Raw genomic sequence first — 13,602 nt, forward strand, 5'->3', positions numbered from 1 at the left:
ATTCTATGAAGCCACAGTCACCTTGGTACCTAAACCTTACAAAGATTCAACAAAGAAAGAGAATTTCAGGCCAATCTCCCTTATGAACATTGATGCAAAAATACTTAACAAAATACTTGCAAACCGAATACAAGAACACATCAAAGATATTATCCACTATGACCAAGTAGGCTTCATCCCAGGTATGCAGGGGTGGTTCAATATACAGAAATCCATCAATGTGATCCACCATATTAACAAACTGAAAGAAAAAAAACACATGATAATCTCCCTAGATGCTGAAAAAGCATTTGACAAAATCCAACATCCATTCATGTTTAAAGTATTGGAGAGATCAGGGATACAAGGCACATATCTAAACATAGTAAAGGCGATATACAGCAAGCCTACAGCCAACATCAAGCTGAACGGAGAGAAACTTAAAGCAATCCCACTGAAATCAGGAACAAGACAAGGCTGCCCACTCTCTCAATATCTCTTCAACATAGTGCTGGAAGTCCTTGCTAGAGCAATAAGACAGCTGAAGGAGATCAAGGGGATACAGATGGGAAAGGAAGAAGTCAAATTATCACTATTTGCAGATGATATGATAGTATACATGAGTGACCCCAAAAACTCTACCAGGGAACTCCTACAGCTGATAAACACCTTCAGCAAAGTGGCCGGATACAAAATTAACTCAAAAAAATCAGTAGCACTCCTGTATACAAAAGACAAAAGGGCTGAGAAAGAAATTAGAGAAACAACACCCTTCACAATAGCCACAAATGACATAAAGTACCTTGGTGTAACCCTAACCAAGCAAGTCAAAGACTTGTATGAAAAAAATTTCAAGTCTCTGAAGAAAGAATTAGAAGAAGATATGAGAAGATGGAAAGATCTCCCATGCTCCCATGCTCATGGCTTGGCAGGATTAACATAGTAAAAATGGCCATCTTACCAAAAGCAATCTACAGATTTAATGCAATTCCCATCAAATTGCCAACACAATTCTTTACAGACCTGGAAAGAAAAATTCTCAATTTTGTATGTAATAACAAGAAACCCAGAATTGCTAAAATAATCCTCTACAATAAAAGATCTTCTGGAGGTATCTCCATCCCTGATCTCAAGCTGTATTATAGAGCAACAGTTATAAAAACTGCAAGGTACTGGCATAGAAACAGAATGGTGGATCAATAGAACCGAACAGAAGACCCAGAAATAAACCCACACACTTATGGACACCTGATTTTTGACAAAGATGCCAAAACCATACAATGGAAAAAAGATAGCATCTTCAACAAATGGTGCTGGTCCAACTGGATGTCTACATGTAGAAAAATGAAAATAGATCCATACTTATCACCCTGCACAAAACTGAAGTCCAAGTGGATCAAAGACCTCAACATAAAACCAGACACATTAAATCGGCTAGAAAAAAAAGTGGGGACTACCCTAGAACTCATGGGTACAGGAGAAAACTTCCTGAACAGAACACCAACAGCATAGGCTCTAAGAGCAACAATCAATAAATGGGACCTCATGAAACTAAAAAGCTTCTGTAAAGCAAAGGACACCGTCATCAAAACAAAGCGACTGCCTACAGATTGGGAAAGAATCATCACCAACCCTTTATCTGACAGAGGACTCATATCCAGTATATATAAAGAACTAAAGAAGCTGAAAAACAGCAAACTAAGTAATCCACTTAAAAAATGGGGAACAGAGCTAAACAGAGAATTCTCTGTAGAGGAATATCGAATGGCAGAGAAGCACTTAAAGAAATGCTCAACCTCATTAGCCATTAGGGAAATGCAAATCAAAACAACCCTGAGATTTCACCTTACACCCATCAGAATGGCCAAGATGAAAAACTCAAGTGACAACACATGCTGGAGAGGTTGTGGAGAAAGGGGACCCCTTCTCCACTGCTGGTGGGAATGTAAACTTGTACAACCACTCTGGAAAGCAATCTGGCGCTTTCTCAGACAACTAGGAATAGTGCTTCCTCAAGATCCAACCATACCACTCCTAAGTATATATCCAAAAGAGGCTCAAGTACACAAAAAGGACATTTGCTCAACCATGTTTGTAGCAGCTTTATTTGTAATAGCCAGAAGCTGGAAACAGCCCAGATGCCCCTCAACTGAAGAATGGATGCAGAAACTGTGGTACATCTATACAATGGAGTATTACTCAGCAATGAAAAATAAGGAAATCATGAAATTTGCAAGTAAATGGTGGGACCTGGAAAGGATCATCCTGAGTGAGTTGTCCCAGAAGCAAAAAGACACACACAGTATATACTCACTCATATAAACATACAACATAGAATAAACCCACTAAAATCTGTACATCTAAACAAACTAAGCAAAAGACAGGACCCTAAATAAAATCCCCACCCTGAAAGGCAAAGAGGATGGACATCAGAAGAAAAAGAAAACAGGAAACAACCTAGGAACCTGCTACAGAGGGCCTCTGAAAGCCAGAAGAAGAAAACAGGAAACAACCTCGGAACCTGCCACAGAGGGCCTCTGAAAGCCTCTGCCGTGCAGACTGTCAAAGCAGATGCTGAGCCTGATGGCCAACTGTCGGGCAGAGTGAATGGAATTTTATGTAAGAAGTGGGAAATAGTAAGAGCTGGAGAGGACAGGAACTCCACAAGGAGAGCAACAGAACAAGAAAATTTGAACACAGGGAACTTCCCAGAGACTCATACTCCAACCAAGGACTATTCATGGAGATAACCTAGAACCCTGACAATGCAGCCACTTCTGATGAGAACTGATAGACTAAGATCAGAAAGAAGGAGAGGAGGACCTCCCCTATCAGTGGACTTGGGGAGGAGTATGCATGCAGAAAGGGGGGGAGGGGGGGACCGGAAGGGGAGGAGGGAGGGGCTTATGGGGGGATACAAAGTGAATAAATGTAATTAATAATAAGTGTAATTAATAAAAGTTAAATAAAAAAATTTTTTAAAAGTAGGATATAATTTTACACAATAGGAAATTAAAATTACTCAAAACTCAACTTCAAACACTATTTTCAATTACATATTGCTGAATAGCCAATCCAAACTTCAAAATTTCAAAAGACAATTTATTATTATCTCTCATAGAACAATATGAACAATGAAAGAGACAGATGTATAATGCATATGTAAACAGCTAGTTTTGAAAAAGAGTAGTGTGCATGAGAGGGAGGGTAGTGAAAAGACGGAACTAAGAATAAATAAGCTAGATAGCATGACATGCAAGTATACATTCACAGGAACAGTTAAAGTGAAAATAACTGAAGCAAAATACTGACAGTGATGTGGATCAGATGCTTTATGTGTAAATCGGGCATGGTGGCACATGCACATATTCCCACTAGTCAGAAGGGCCAGTGTGGGCTGCAAAGGTCAGCCTGTGCTACATAGCCAGACTCTGTCTAAAAAAACAAAACAAAAGAAAAAGCAAAAATAAAAAAACTAGAGCCAAACAGTGGTAGTATGTGCCTTTAAGCCCAGGCAGAGGTGGGTGTAGTTCCAGGCCAGCCTGGTCTACGGAATGAGTTCTAGGACAGCCAGGGTTACATAGAAAAACTCTGTCTCGAAAAACAAACCAACAACAACTATCAGCGTAAAATAAAGAAAATTCTGGTAGTTTCTAATGCAACAAAATACATATTTACTTTATGTCCTAAATATTCTAATTGCAAGGACTTACCTACAAAAATAATAAAAAGATTCATCTAGTAGGCAGGTGTGGTGACACTGCCTAAAACTCTAGTGCTTAGGAGGCTCAGGAAGACTGCTACAATTTCAAGGTTAGCGAGGGCTAAATAGGAGATACCATGACAAAATAATAAATAAATAGAAAATAATAAAGTAACAAAAAATGCATATATCCACAAAAAGACTTGTTCAAGAATGTTCATAGCAGTTCTGTTGATAATCATCAAAATCCAAAAACAGTCAGACGGCCACCCCAGCAGAAAAACGGGTCTGTATTTCATTTATAGTAAACTACCAATATACAGCAACACAGATGAATCTCAAAAACATTCTGCTGGGCAAAGAAGTGTTACATCAAACAGGAAATACTAGATGATTCATTCTACTTATACGCGGTTCCAAAACAAGCAAATCTACTTTATGGGAGGGGAAAAATCAGAACAATGGTTGCACTGGAAAGGAAGGAGGAGGCGACTATTAACTCAGAAAGGATATAAGGTTCATGGCAAGCAAAGCTCCCTACCTTTCTCTTCCTCTCCTCCAACACTTGCTAGAGAAAATATAAAGCCTCTAGGGCTTCAGGCATGCTAAGCATTCACTGTGCTAGAGCGCTACATCCCTAACCCAAAGCTGTATATCTTGAGCGGGGTTCTGTTATACAGAAGTATTGATTTCTCAGCAAATATAAGTTTAATATTTATGCAATCCATTGAATAAAGACTTTACAACATAAAAATTGAGCTTTATATAATGCAACACATGTGAAAGTTTTTAAGGGAAGTGTAGTTTTCTGTAATTTTGAAATATGTCAAAAAATAAAATGATGGGCAGAGAGAAGAATATATATATATTATAAAACAGGTACAATAAAATGTTAAAGTAGAGCATAGGTAAATGGACATGTACTTCAGCATTCTTCCAAGTTTGTTGTATGTTTGAAATTTTCACTTAAAAAAAAAAACATTAAGTTGAGGGTCTGGAAAGATAGCTCAGTGGTTAAGGGTAATACTGGCTGCTCTTCCAGAAGACCCAAGCTCACTTCCAAACACCCACACAGTGGCTGGCAACGCTGTAACTCCAGCTGTAGATGTCCTCTTCTGGCTTCCTTGCACATTAAGTATGCAAGCGATACACAGACACACGTGCAGGTAAGACACATAAGATAAACAAGCTAGAACAACCACGATGTAAAGTCCTTATCTCACATGCCTGAGATCCTGGGCTTTTCAAATTTGAGGGACATTTTATAGAAAAGAAAATGATACTCAGAATAAAGTCATGAGCACAAGTCTGAACTGGAGCAAAGTTCCAAAGTCTGGTATACTGGCCTTTCTACTATCCTGTTGCTTTTCTCCACACTGAAACTCCCAGGGTTTTCATGTCATCATCACTGCTCTTATTGTCTCCTTCTAGCTCTGTCATTTTGTTGAGTTCTAAATATGTCTGTAGTCCAAGACAAAATTGTAAACTTACTGAAAACATTTGAGGGTTTTTTTGGAGTTTATGGGGTTTTTTTTAACTCAACTGTGTGTTTCTCAAGAATAAATTTTGTATATGGACAGTGCAGTGTTGGTGTGTTGCAGTGTCAAAAGTTAATCACATCTATTGTAGTCTTTGTAAATCTGTTTCAGGTTTTTAGTTAAGTATTTCATTCTGTTCCAATGTACCCATAAATATATTTCTTTCTTTTTTTTTTTAAAGATTTATTTATTTATTTATTACTTATACAGGATAGTACTTACATACCAGAAGAGAAGGCACCAGATCTCATTATAGATGGTTGTGAGCCACCATCTGCTTGCTGGGAATTGAACTCAGGACCTTTGGAAGAGTAGTCAGTGCTCTTAACCTCTGAGCCAGCTCTCCAGCCTCCATAAATATATTTCACCACAACACCCAAAACCATTTTCTTTCAGTCTATGAGTTGGATATATTAAACCTAAATCTTTTTGTACCTAAAGTTGATCTTTCATTTGTCCTTCCTTCAGCTGGCTTATGGTGCTTTTGAGCTATAAGTTGAATGAAATGTTGCCTGTCTGCTTTTCCTTAGGTAAAAACTCCTCTTGGGGCATGCAAAATATCTCAGTGGGTAAAGGAATCTGCCATCAAGTCTGAGGAACTAAGTTTGATCTTCATGACCAGGTGGTCGAAACAGAATTGACTCTTGCAAGGTGTCCTTTGATAGCCACAAGCTCATGCACGCATATACCAGGGAGGAAGGAAGGGAGGGAGGGAAGGGGGAGGGAGGAAGAAGGGAGGAAGGGAGGGAGGGAGGGAGGGAGGGAGGGAGGGAGGGAGGGAGAAAGAGGAGGAAGGGAAGGAGGGAAGGAGGGAGGTAGGGGGAGGGAGGGAGGGAAGGAGAGAGGGAGGGAGGAAAGGAAGGAAGGAAGGAAGGAGAGAGAGAGAGAGAGAGAGAGAGAGAGAAAGAGAAAGAAAGAAAGAAAGAAAGAAAGAAAGAAAGAAAGAAAGAAAGAAAGAAAGATTGATTGGTTTTAACAAAAGAATTATCTTCTTTAAGGTAACAGGAATGTCACCTCTACCAGCCCACAGAGACCCAGGAGTAAAAGACTCCTAAAGTATATTCACTTATTTCAAGAAAAATGTTAGGAGCCTGAGAGAAGAAAAAAAAAAGAAAGGAAACAAAAGTAAGAAACCAGATACCCCTAGTGACATATCTGTGAGAGACAACTGACTAAAGCCTTTCATCCTGAGCTACAGAGGGAAAGAAACAAATTCCTCCCATCTAAGTGAATCTTATAATAAAGCCATTAAGAGTGAGGACTGCCTACTTGCTTCCTCCTGGGTCCTATAAATAAGATTGGAGAGTGGCAACAAATCCTTTAGGAGAAACAATACTTAGCTCAAACCATCCCAACTCCAGAACAAAAGGGAGATGGTTAGGTGATCATGCCATTCATTCTTTCCACCAGTAAAGGTGGGTCCAAACACGTTCCACTGACAGATGAAAGCCATAACTAAGAATTTTAAAATATTCCTTATCTTTTTGATAAATAACTCCTATAAAATATAAATTCGTGAACATTTCTTTATCAAATACATTTTTAAAATGAATTTCACTTGAAAGGAGCAGTGTAAATAGGCCTGGAATCTCAGGCTTGCAATTGCAGCTACTCTGAAGGCTAAGGCAGTAAAAGTTCAAGGCCTGTCTGAACTACACACAGTGACTTCAAGGCTAGCTGGAGCAAACTAGTAAGATTCTGTCTCAAAATAAAAACAGAGTTGAGCTCATTGGTATAGATAGATAGGTAGGTAGGTAGGAAGATAGGTAGGTAAATAGATAGATAGACAGATAGATAGATAGATGAAAAGTAGATAGATGATAGAGATAGACAGACAGGTAGGTAGAAATATAGACAAATAGGAATAAATATATAGATACAGCTCTAGCATACATGCAGCTAGGTTAAATCTCTAGTCTGGGGGAGGGCAGAAAGTATGCCCATTGTTTATATCTTACTGGTTTCTCCAACTACAATGGACAGAGAGGCTGCCCATATATAACAGTTCTACAGCCTGACATGACAAAACAGCTCAATAAATATCTACTGAACAAATGATACATTCTGAAAAAAATTCAAAGGCAGGGTCTCATAATGCCTAGGGTGGCCTCAGACTAACTCGGTAGCCAAAAACAGCCTTGAGGTTCTGACTCACCTGTCTCTGCCTCCCAAGTCCTGGAATTATAGGCATGAGCCACCACACCCAGCTCCCTAAATAATTTTTAACTGAGTAATTTCTTCAATAAGACAGTAATAAAAGCTTGGCACTCTCCTCCTTCTTTAGGCAATATTTCTTCTGCAATATTTAAACTAGTAGTACTTAAAATGCCACTTTCTGTAATGTGTACTATGGTAGAAAGCTGTCAGTCTGAATACTGCTTCTACCACTATTAAATAGTGGTATAGCCATATGCCATTGAGGAGGTAACTTCTTTCAGACCTAGTTTCTCATTTTGAAAATGGGGTAGCAACATCTCCTTAATAGGAAGATTATTAACATACAATCTTCACTTAGCAAGCAGAGTTCTAATATGTTCATATTTTAGTTTGCCAGAATTCAGTTAAATAAAAGCTATCCAAATAAATATGCTACATACTTCACTGTTAGATCGTCAACTAAATATAATTACATAATTTTGTGCCTGTATGTGACCAACTAAGTCAATTCTTTCAAAGCAGGTTACTTTCCAAGTCATTGAAAAACTGGCCAACAATGGGGAAAGGGCAGCAGAGAAGCAAACTCCAGTTGACAGAAATCCCGAAACAAATGTAAACAGGGTTATAAGAGAGAACCATGGAAATGTTGATACTGCTATCAGGTAAGATGTTCCGACTGAGGAACTTAGTTAAGGCAAACTTATCAACATAATGAACACAGCAGTTACAGGGAAAAAGTAAAGATAACCCAGAAGAATGATACTGGCCAACAACAAACAAAACTAAGTCAATCCTATTTAAAGGAACTCTTGGAGATATTTCACCATACGGAAAGTGCAAAGAATAAAGCAGTAGATTATCCAGACTCAGAAAGGATTTGTCACTACAGAAGAAATAAATTCATTCCAAGTTATGCAATGAGAAGGCAAGCACTGTCTAAACTATACTATAATACTATACTAAAATAACTATATAAGTTATTTTACAAAGAATAAAACACTCTTGTGCATGTGGTGGCAGAGGAACACGTGGAGGTCAGAGGACTACTTGTGGGAGTCAGTTCTCTCCCACCTTATATGTTTAGGGAAGTGAACTCAGGTCATCAAGATTGGCAGCAAACACTAGGTAAGTGAGACATCTCGCCAGCCCTGTTTGACAAAAGCTCTTCAAGTTTACAAAACAACTACAACTTTTCAACTATTGATTATAAGATTGCTTTGGGGCCACCAAGCCTGATAAACTGAGTTTGATCCTGTAATCCACATGGTGGAAGGAAAGAACTGACTTCTGCAACCTATCCTCTGGCCTCCATACAATGTGGTACACGCACACCCCCTCCACCACATAAACAAGCAAACAAACAAATATCCTTTGCCTGGTTTTAGTTTGCACTGTTATTTGTATAGTCCCATAAGAAACAGGTAGCACTTACCCCTACAACTTCTGGCACATCAAGGGCCTTGTTATTTCATAACTAAAAACTCTCTACCCTTCTCCCGGGTACTTACAATATTTTCAAATAAAAAGAAGTTTGAATCAATATGGGCTGCTACTTAAAGGATAGCTTTTCAGGACTAAGAGCTTAATTATTATCCAAAATACACATACTGTAATGCCAAAAGATGGCTGAATAGCTTGAATAGTTGTCTAGTCTATCTTTTGTGATAATACAGAATTTCATGTCTGTTCTCTCTTGAATGCAAGGGCAAAAGAATAAGTGTAATAAAAGTAAAGATGGAGAAGCAAAAGTGCATAATAGATTTAGAATGCAATCTCAACCTAAATACTATTTCAATACAACTTAGTGCAATCTTAGATAAATCATTTCTTAAAAATATATGCTCTAGGGCTGGAGAGATGGTTCAGTCATTAGAGGCTAGGCTCACAACCAAAAATACAAGAAATAAATGCTCCTTCCAGGGACTATGTCTGACTCCTGTTCTGCCAGCACTCGGGATGCTAAGACAGGAAGAATACCAAAGTTTGAGGTCAGCCCAACCTACACAGTAAACCCCTGGAGTATCTGGGATACAGAGACCCTTTCTCAAAGCAAAACAAGATAAAATTAAAAATTAATAAAACACTTCAAGTTCTTAATCTGTGAAATAGGCATAAATAATACCTTCTTCATAGAATTACTGTAAAACTCAAAAAAGAGAAACATATCAAGGGCTTAACTAACTGTGGTATACAGTAATTATTTAGATAATAACTATTATTATCCTTGATAATACTATCATTAAAACTATGTAAACTTGACAGAGCTAGAGCTACACCTGTCAGGAGTACATGGTATTAACCACTTTTTGCTTGCTTTCTTATTTTGGATTTTTTGAGAAAGTGTTTCACAAAGCAGAGTCTGGCCTTGAACTCCTAATTTTCCTGCTCCCGCCTCCTAAGTGCTAGAATTATATAGGCATGTACCAATATACTCAGCTTTTTAAATCTGCATATTATTCAAAGGCCAAACCCTCATACTCTAATTATGATAGATATCCACCACTATGTTACATGATCGGGCGATTTGTCTCAACTCCTTCAGGTCATTTTCTCCCAAGGTATGTACACAAAGGGTTGTCAACACATTCATTTACCCTCTTCATGCAACCCTTTTGATTGCTATGTCAAAAAACTTCCGACAGTCTACTCAGTTTCCTCTTCTGAGGACATGCAGAAGTAAAGCCATTTCCCATTTCTCAAAGCCAAAACACTAGTGTCTTCCTCTCTCACGGTTCACATGACTCAACTGCCAGTTTTCTCTTTTGATTCTAATGTAAAACCTTGGTTCTAAACTAAAAGTCTTTATTACTAATGCAGATTAATAAAACTGCACAAGGCTAATTCCTTTACCCGATTCCTCCTAAAGTAAATGACATAGGTGAGCAATGCCTATTTTAGCACTTTCAGTGACAAAGCTCTTGCTGCCTACCCCTATGCCAACTTGTTCCAGGCCAGCATCACCAGTTAGAAAGTTTTCTCTTAAGCTGAAACAAAACTCCTTCCCTTTGCAGTTATTTTCTTCCACCCATTGCACCTAACTACATTCTAGAAAAAGTGAATGAGCTCCAAGTCCTTCCAATATTTGAAGACCCGTAAGAAGGGAAACATAAAAAGCTACACACTCCCAGCTCAAAGAACATGAATTTAAGTCTCCCTGGTGGTCATGAGCCTCTGGGCATTCTTGCCAAAACTATCTAAAAACAAACTGCCAAAGTGCTTCCTTTGCCAATGTTTGGGTTGCCAAGTAATTACCCTATAAATGATCCCTTTGCCATTTTTTTCTCCTTTACTGAATAAAAACTATTATTTTAAACTAATAGTTCAGAAAAAGTGACGATCAGTCTAAATCATGGTCTCAAAGGTATGGGACTAACGCCCTGAAAACTGCAAGACTTTCTGTGGGATCATCTGGCATGAAACTCTCCCTCCAGAAGGACTCAAGAACAGAATGTTAGCAAAGAGTTTTGCCTCAGGGCCTAATAAAGTGGGTCCATTCAAAAGAAGGCAGTAGCAACCAAAGACTATTCTCTGCTCCTTGCCAGAAAAGATAGATAGAAAGAAAGATAGATAGATAGATAGACAGACAGATGATAGATAGATAGATAGATAGATAGATAGATAGATAGATAGATAGATAAAACACTGTGTACACTGTGTTCTCAAAAGCTAACCAAACTCCAAACTGTGATGGAAGTGGCAGATTTCTTTCTTGCCTGGCAAGACAAAGACACACACACACACACACACACACACACGAGAAAACCCAAACCTGGCCAGCAGCAAATCGCAGACTCTGAAGATGCATTCATGGAAATAAGTGTCCTCAGATGACCATTAACCCCTAGAAAGTCTGATAAGCTAGGTGTAGAGGAGGAGTAACGAGAGTCTTTCGTGCTCTCAGAAGAGTGGCTGGAGCAGGAAGGCAGTGATTAGGTGCTTCGGCGCAAGACGAACAGTGACCTCCGGGACTTGAAGACACCAGGTAGGGGTGAAAGTAGGAGTAGGAGCGGGAGTGGGGGCGGGGGCTTTGGCATTGAGGAACCGAGGAACCGTAACTGTCTCCTGGAAGTGAGCGTGGTCTGAAGAGATGAAGGAAAGGGCCCTGAAGAGTTTCCCAGACTGGGAGAGGACGGAGCCAGGGCGCGTCCGCTTCTCCGTGCCAGGCTGCCTGAGGCCGGGCAGCAGCAGGGCGCTGGCGTTCAGGGCCCTCACGGCGGAGACCTCCTCATCCCCGACCTCTGGGCGGGCAGGGCAGGCCTGGCAGCAGCCGCGCTCAGGTAGGAGCTCCTCTTCCCAGCCGCGCTCCTCCCGCTCTCCTCCGAGGTCCGGGCGCGGCTCGCACGTCCCCGTCGTCCCCAACATGAAGGCCCCCTGAAGCCAGCCCGGGGACGACTGGCGGCCTCGGCGGCTCCTCGGCTTCCCCCGGCCGCGCACGCCCCGCCGCCGCTCCCGGGCCTGGCCTGGAGCCTGCCCCCGCGGCCAGGTTCGCCCTCCGCGCTCTCCGCACGCCGCGTCGCCCCTCGGCGCGCGCCCCCCCGTCCCCGCCGCAGGCCCCACTCACAGAACTCAGCGATGAACACCGTCACCACATAGTTCTCCTCACACCAGTCCAAAGTGGAGGTCGTCGGCCCCCAGTAGCCTTCGCGGTCCCCGGCCGGAGCCATCGCGCCGCCGCCGCCTCGCACTCTGCTCGACCGCTCCCGGGCCGGCTCAGGCAACGCGCGCTCGCCGGCGCCCTCCTCCCCTACCCGATGGGCCAGGGCCGGGCTAGAGCCGTCACTGAACCTGCCAAGCAACAGGCCCCGCCCACCGCTCCTCTGGGCCGCCCCGCCCTCGGCAAGGCTCCGCCCACCGCGTCCGGGGCAGGCGCACCGGGCCCTTCCCGGAGGCGCCGAGTGATCCCCTGGGCCCGGGGAGGTCGGGGCTCACGGGTGTTGAGGGGTTGCGAGCAGAGGGAGGAGTCAGGGAAGTGGGAGAGCCCGGCAGACCTCGGCGCGCCCGTGGAGCAAGTTTGGAGGCTTCTAGCACCCTTTATTTTCTGTCCGGACGGGACCAAGCCTCTACTAGTGTCGGGGCGGTCTGGTTTAATTGGGGCGAGAGTGAGAGGAAACCTTTCTCTAAACCACAGGTCACGTGAAACTCACGGTGAGGCGCGTCAGTGACTAACTCTGGCCATGGGCCTCAAACGAGGCGACTGGAGCCAGCCAGCACTCCCCCCCTAGGCAGCTCCAGAGATTTCTAGGAAGTCACTCTGGGTGTCCTGTGGAGACAAAGAAAAGGGGCAACAACCCAGAATGGACAGAATAAAAAAACAGGAGGTGTTGGGATCCTCTAAAAGCATATACTGGATAAAACGCTAAAAAGTTTGTGACTTCCCTTTAGGCGTCTGTGCACAGCATGTTCTTAAGTGAGCTCTACTCCCTTGTCAACCACCGTCCTCTTGCTGCTTCCAGCATCAAGACTTGAATACGCCTCAGCCTCCAGAGCGGGCTACTAAAAACACAAACACAAGTCTGTGAGACAGCTCAATGGGTTTGGCAAAAGGCCTTTACCACACAAGCCTGGCAGGCTGAGCCTGACTGAGTCGGGAAGCCATGTAAAAATGCAAGGAGAGAACTGACTTCATACACTTGTCATCCTCTGACCTCCATACTGGCAACATGGCACACATGTCTTCACACACACACACAATAATAATAATAATAATAATAATAATAATAATAAGAAGAAGAAGAAGAAGAAGAAGAAGAAGAAGAAGAAGAAGTGAAAACTTAAACATGACAGATACATACTGCTGCCTTTTGTGTTCAGCTCCATCGAACTCTTCCTGGGCTATGAAGGTACAGCTCAGCTTCCCTAGTCCTGCCTTGCTCCTGAATTTGGCCAGCTCCCCACTTTTTAAAAATCTAGCTCCTGGAAGACCTCCCTAACTCACACCCAAGAGCCCCTTAGCCCGCTGTTCTTATCCTACATTCCTGTGGTTGTGAATAGAGACTTTGCTTTTCATACTTTGTGATCCAGCCTGCAAGATTCTGCCTGGCCACACTAGGAAACACAGCGTACAGATCAAGGATTGGATAACTGTTATTTTCTAAGTGAGTCAGATGAGCTACAACCAAGGGGGTGGGGGTGGAGTGATTGTCATTATTCACAATGGAATGTCACTCAAATAGGTTTATCAGAGGTGATCCATTGTAAGTCAAGGTACATCTGTATTTGCTCTTT

General features: G+C 41.9%; 1 protein-coding gene across 1 annotated transcript in view; it reads right to left on the bottom strand.

The window, feature by feature from the left end:
- Positions 1 to 12,163, bottom strand: part of Acer3 (alkaline ceramidase 3) — a 79,185-nt gene extending 67,022 nt beyond the window's left edge. The window contains exon 1 of the mRNA XM_021627093.2: positions 11,939 to 12,163. Within this exon, the coding sequence (XP_021482768.1) occupies positions 11,939 to 12,041 (103 nt within the window). The 5' untranslated portion in view covers positions 12,042 to 12,163. The remainder of the gene's footprint in view (positions 1 to 11,938) is intronic.
- Between the last annotated feature and the right edge of the window lie 1,439 nt (positions 12,164 to 13,602).

The sequence above is a fragment of the Meriones unguiculatus genome, chromosome 14 (assembly GCF_030254825.1).
Source record: "Meriones unguiculatus strain TT.TT164.6M chromosome 14, Bangor_MerUng_6.1, whole genome shotgun sequence".
Taxonomy (NCBI): Eukaryota; Metazoa; Chordata; class Mammalia; order Rodentia; family Muridae; genus Meriones; species Meriones unguiculatus.